At 42.6% G+C, this 6,362-nt stretch overlaps 1 protein-coding gene across 6 annotated transcripts; it reads left to right on the forward strand.

Moving 5' to 3' along the window:
- The first annotated feature begins 252 nt into the window (after positions 1-252).
- LOC307030543 (zinc finger MYM-type protein 1-like) lies at positions 253-4,614 on the forward strand. 6 transcript variants are annotated; one of them, XM_079667039.1, is made up of 4 exons: positions 253-1,180; positions 1,279-1,380; positions 1,506-1,592; positions 1,865-4,614. In XM_079667039.1, the coding sequence occupies exons 2-4, from the start codon at positions 1,332-1,334 to the stop codon at positions 3,661-3,663; spliced, it is 1,935 nt and encodes a 644-aa protein (XP_079523165.1). In that variant the 5' UTR covers positions 253-1,180; positions 1,279-1,331; the 3' UTR covers positions 3,664-4,614. The 6 variants fall into 6 exon arrangements, with proteins under 6 accessions (XP_079523165.1, XP_079523167.1, XP_079523162.1 ...); XM_079667041.1 differs by having other exon boundaries at positions 1,871-4,614; XM_079667036.1 differs by having other exon boundaries at positions 1,279-1,592.
- Positions 4,615-6,362: the final 1,748 nt, after the last annotated feature.

Genomic DNA, 6,362 nt, shown 5'->3' on the forward strand with positions numbered 1-6,362 from the left:
CGAGGCATTAAAAACACAATTGAAGGTTGTGTTGCATATGGCAAACACAAACACCCCGAGCCACCTATATCCCAACCTAATACATTACAATCTGCTGCATGTCCAGACCTCAACAGTCCGCACACGTACACCCAGGGGCGGAGCTTCCTACAGGCAATATAGGCAGTTGCCTAGAGCGCCACCCAGAGGGGGGCGCCAAAAATTGCAACAACATTTTTTTTTGTTTTTGTTTTTTTTGTTGCTTGGCGCAGTTTTGGTGCCCCCCCTCTATATCTGCAACCATTATTCTTACATAAAAAAAAAAATTCTAACATAAGGGGAAATGAGCCAAAAATCTAAAACGGTCGGTCGGTCTAAGAGCCTCGGCTTTAGGTGTTCACAGTCAGAACATGCTAGAGCGCTGTGCATTGATGGGTATCGGTCAAGTGTTTATAAAATTGAGCGTTGAGGAAAGAAAGACTAACGTTAGAGAACTATGAAGAGGCAAAAGCCATCTGGGGCGCAGTATAAAAACAGAAGAAAAGAAGAAGAAGAGAAACGTGCCAAGGTGAAAGGTATGCAATTTTGATTGTATTGTCAACATTAGCGAATGGATCATGTAATCTTGCTAGTTAGCCAAGCCAACGTTAGCTAGCCAGCGTTTGTTATTGCCATTCAGTCGAAACTGTCATAAGGCTATTTTCTTTGTGTCATGAAATAGAAATATTAGTAATAATAACAATGTTAGTTTTGGTGTAGCGAGCTAGCCAGTGTGGTGGAATGTTAGTTAGTTGGTAACGTTAGCTAACGTTAAGTTTACCTCAGAAAGCACATTGACTATCCGAGTCAAACATTTGCCAAATTCAACCCTGTCATAATGTGCGCTAACGTTAGCTAACTAGCTCAGTGGTTCTCAACTCCAGTCCTGTTGAATGTTTTCGTTCCAACCCAGAACTAACACACCTGATTCAACTGTTCTAATAAGATAGGCATAGCTCTTGATTAGTTGAATCAGACCTGTCAGGCTGTCCTAATGCTTACTAACTAAATAATAGCTACATTTAACAAATGGAAATTATTCAATGTTGATAATACACATTTTGTTATATCATTTTAGATTCACTTTTAAAATATCTGGGACCATCTGCTGCATCAGTTGACAAGGAACCACCATGCACCTCAGCTGTGCCGGCTTCCTCAGGTGAGTGCAATGTGTCAATAGATGTTCCTGATGATAAATAATTGAATGTGAAATCCAGTCAATATATTTGCTCTTGTGTGTTCTTTCTATATTTATAGACCTAGAACCACATGAAGGAACGTCAGAACAGCAAGCTGCTCATCCTGATGAGATGACCACTGATTCCACCCTGCCACTGACCACTGTGTCTGTTTGTTCTGGTGAGTACAATATGTCAATAGATGTTCCTGATGTGATGATAAATAATTGAATGTAAAAATGACTGTCGTGCCATTTCTAATCCAGCCAATATATTTGCTCTTGTGTGTTCTCTATATATGTATAGGCCCAGAACCACTGCAAGGAACGTCAGAACAGCCTGCTGCATCTCATCCTGATTGCACCACAGATTCCACCCATACACTCTTCTCAGGTGTGTGCCTGATGAATGTAAAGATGTTTAGCTATAAACCTAATTGTCCTCATGCTTTCAAATAATTGCTTTCTGTTTTTATTTACATTTTACACACTGTCCCAACCTTTTTGGAATTGGGGTTGTGTGTGTGTGTGTGTGTGTGTGTGTGTGTGTGTGTGTGTGTGTGTGTGTGTGTGTGTGTGTGTGTGTGTGTGTGTGTGTGCGTGTGCGTGTGTGTGTGAAGATATTGTGAATATGAGGTGAGAAAATGTGCTTCACATGCCCTCCAGATGCAGCAAAGACAGACGATCCACTACCAACCGATCCTGCTGACTGCCCTTCACATCTCACAGACACAATGAGGACAGAGTTTGTTCGGAGAGGACCATATCAGATAACACCTGATTTCATTTTCCCAAGGAGAGATGATGGGAGAAGTTGCCACCACCAGTACTTCAGCAGGACCTTAGTAAATGGAGAAAGGATCAAAAGAAGTTGGGTGACATATTCAAAAAAGAAGAACAGTCTTTTTTGTTTTTGTTGTCAACTTTTATCTCCAAAACAAATTCATTTAACAAATGCAGGACTGTCGGATTGGAAAAATGCAAGTGCTGCTTTGACCAGCCATGAAAATAGTCCGGAACACCTGAACAATTTGGCGTCATGGAAAGAATTGGCAGTTCGATTAAAACAAGGTACAACAATAGACAAACAAGAGCAGGCCCTCCTTGAGGCAGAGAAGAGTCGATGGAGAGCAGTGCTGACACGACTGGTTGCTATTGTACAGTCTCTGGCAGGGCGAAATATGGCATTGAGAGGAAAGACAGAAATACTCCACTCTCCTTCAAATGGAAACTTTTTGAAAGAGGTTGAGCTTTTGGCGCAGTTTGACCCAGTGATGAAAGACCACATCCACAAGATTAAAAGTCAAACATCCCACCACAGCTACTTGGGCAAAACCATTCAGAATGAGTTGATTGAATGCATCAGTGGAAAGATTCTATCAACAATAGTGCAAGAAATAAAGAAATGCAAGTACTTTTCCCTCATTTTAGATTGCACCCCGGATGTTAGCCACACTGAACAGCTGTCAGTAGTCATCAGAATTGTGACACTGGAAGAAGACCCCCAGATTAAAGAGCACTTCATGGGATTCCTAGTAGCAGAGGAGTCCACTGGTGAAAGTTTGTCCGCCCTGATTTTGAAGAGGCTGGAGGAGTTGCAGATTGCCTTTGATGACTGCAGAGGACAGTCATATGACAACGGCGCAAATATGAGAGGGAAGAACAAGGGAGTACAGGCCAGGCTACTGCAGTTGAACCCAAGAGCTTTGTTTGTGCCTTGTGGGGCACATACACTCAATTTGGTCATTGCTGATGCTGCCAAAAGCTCCAAAGATGCCATATCATTTTTTGGCATTGTGCAGAAGCTATACTGCCTGTTTTCTGCCTCTACACAGAGATGGGCCATCCTCAAGAAACACGTCAACCTTTCACTCAAAATGTGGTCAGAAACCAGATGGGAGAGCAGAGTGAAAGCTGTGGAGCCTCTGCGATATGAAGCCGCAGCTGTGAGAGAGGCACTGCTTGAGGTGAGAAACCAGGCCAAAGACCCAATCATCAGGATTGAAGCCCAGTTTCTGGCAGAAGAAGTGGGGTCATTCCGCTTTTCACTGTGCACAGTGGTCTGGTATGACATGTTAAGTCAAATTCAGCAGGTGAGCAAAGTCCTGCAGTCCCAAACAATGCAAGTGGATGTAGCAGTAAGTCTACTGAAAAAGACTGAAAAAGCTCTCAAATCCTACAGAGCCACAGGCTTTGTGGCTGCACAAACATCAGCCAAGGACATGTGTGAAGACATGAATGTGGATGCAGTCCTTGTGCAAAAGCGGCTGAAGTCAACAAAGAGGCACTTCTCATATGAGTCTCCTGATGAGCCATTGAGGAATGCCTTGCAAAATCTGGAGGTAACGTTCTTTAACGTGGTGGTAGATGCTGCAGTGTCAGCACAAAAGGAGAGGTTTACCACTCTTGAACATGTGCAAGACAAGTTTGGCATTCTGTACAACTTCCCAGACCTGCCACACTAAGAGCTGATGAAGCAAGCAGAGGCACTTGCACACACCTTAAGCCATGGAGGGCAATCTGATTTGGATGGGAAGGAGCTGGCTCAGGAGTTGGAAAATGTACCTGACTTGCCATCAAAGAGCATGACAACTCTTGAGTTGTTGAAATTTATACACACAAAGCAGCTCACCGAAATATATCCCAACTTGTGTAATGCTCTGCGGATCAGTGCAACGCTACCAGTAACAGCTTCAGCCGAGAGGAGTTTTTCCAAATTAAAACTCTTGAAAACATACCTGAGGTCCACCATGGCTCAAGAACGCCTCAGTGGTCTGGCTGTAATCAGTATTAACCATGAGGTTGGTGGTCAGATTTCATATGATGATGTGATTGATGACTTTGCAGCGAGGAAGGCCAGAAGGATTGCACTGTAAATGGAAACCAGTAGGAGCTAATATGTAGGCCAACCTTGTGTGATGATAGGGAGTGGAATGTAAATAGTTCTTGAGACAAAGTGAATTTGTAATTTTTATGTATTTGTTTGTTTATTTAGCATATTATATTTTGATTATTTGACATGTGTAACATATTTTACAATACATAATTTTCTTTTAAAGCAAATGTGCACGTTATTTTATTGTTTGTTATTGTTATTATTATTATTATTGTTTGTTAGCTAAGTTGTTTGTTTTAATTCTTTAGTGTGCACTTTACATTTATTCTTAATTTTCTTTGAAAGCAAATTTGCACATTCTTTTATTGTTTGTCATTGATATTATTATTGTTTGTTAGCTAAGTTGTTTATTTGTTTTAATTCTTTAGTGTGCACTTTACATTTATTCTTAGCTCTTGTTCTTGCTTGTAATAAATAAAGCTGCAGTACTTTACTGTATAACTGTTAAGATGTTTTGATATTTTTTTTGGGGGGGGCGCAGTGGTGAAGCTCGCCTAGGGCACCAAATGTGCTAGGTCCGCCCCTGCGTACACCCACCATGAGACAGTCAATGAGATGGAGGAGGCGATAGCAATGACCATAACCAGCGCTATCGATGACCGCTTCGCCAACAGTAAACCAACAGTAATATCACGGTTGAGAAAATGCTGATCACATACCTGACACTTCAGCATAAAGGGGAGCCTGAAACCGTGTTTATTGGCAATTATGTAATACCCTCTGGCACTGCAGAATGCATCACAACAAAAATAAAAGATGTGCTATCGGGCCATGGTGTAGCTATGGCTCGGGTCGTCTGAAGTGGCGCTGGTAATTCCAGTCTCAAGCCTAGCAGCAGAGCGCGGGTTCAGACTTCAGAACAACATCAAAACGGCCCTGAGAAGTCGTCTGTCCGAGGCAAAGACCCAACGCTTAATGACAATCGCCTCTGCTGCAATCTCCCTTGATGCATTTGACTACGCACAAGCGAGCACCCAGTTTAAATCCATGCGGCCCAGGAGGAAGGTCTGAGTTCAGGCTATGGGCTACAGCAGGTCAATTGAGTTGTTCTTGTAAATGTTTTGTTCATATTTTAATTGTAATTGTCTCATTTAAAACAATGGCATTGTTCATATTTGCCAGTTTAGGCACAATGGTTGCAGTGTTTTAGTGGCCTCTGCCCGCCTCTGCTGTGCTGTCAGTGCAGGAAAAAATAAATCATTCATATTCGTGTTGACATGAAAAGTGACCGTACACATCTTTTTTTTCACACATACACACAAGTTACAAAATAAGGAGTGAAAGTGACGCATAGCCAAAACCTGAAGCTGCGATACTGTGGTGGCTACAATTAGCAGCTAATATTATAAAATGAATAAATAAATAAATAAAATGACGGGTAATAATGGATTATGACGGAAATGTTACGATCCTGTCTATCAAAATGATGGACAACGAAAAAGTCTAGCGCAACCACTGGATGAGTCATACATCTCCCTTGGCTTCACATCTAACATGGTAGGTGGGTAGGAACGACCAGTGTGTGTCCTCTGCCTCAAAACCTTAGCAGTAGCGAGCATGAAACCAAACAAGATGAAACGTCACTTGGAGACCACACACCCTAATGATGTGAACAAGCCCCTCGATTTCTTTCTGGTCAGCAGATCTGCTTTGTTAAAACAGCATCTGTCACATCTAATGCTCAACTTGCCTCGTATAAAGTGGCCTATCGTATCGCCCAGTCTAAAAAAAACACACACCATCGCTCATATTCCTTGCGCTAAATGCCGTTTTGTCCGATGTTGTAACTACCGTCAATTACATCAAAACAAGACCACTGAAAGCTTTTTCGCATTGTGCGAGGGGATGGGCTCCGAGTACACAGCTGTTCTTTTTCACAGCGAGTCCCGATGGCTCTCTTGCGGAAAAGTGCTGTCCAGGGTGCTGGCGCTTAAAGATGAGACCAGAATCTTCTTGGAGGAGCAGGGGAACGATCTTGCCAGCAAGTTTAGTGATGAACACTTCCTCATGAAACTGGCCTACCTAAGCGACATGTTTGTGAAGCTAAATTAATTGAATCTGCAGTTGCAGGGCAACAATACACACCTTCCACATCTGGCAGACAAGATACAATCCTTCACACGGAAACTGGACATGTGGGGCAGGAGCGTGGGGATATCGACTCATTTGAGAATCTCAAGGCATTCATCGAGACCAATGCGCTGCAGAACACAGCGTTCCCATGTATGAGGGATCACATCTCAGCCCTGAAAGTCAGCTTCCAGAAAT

The sequence above is a fragment of the Notothenia rossii genome (genome assembly GCF_949606895.1).
Source record: "Notothenia rossii genome assembly, chromosome: 2".
NCBI lineage: Eukaryota > Metazoa > Chordata > Actinopteri > Perciformes > Nototheniidae > Notothenia > Notothenia rossii.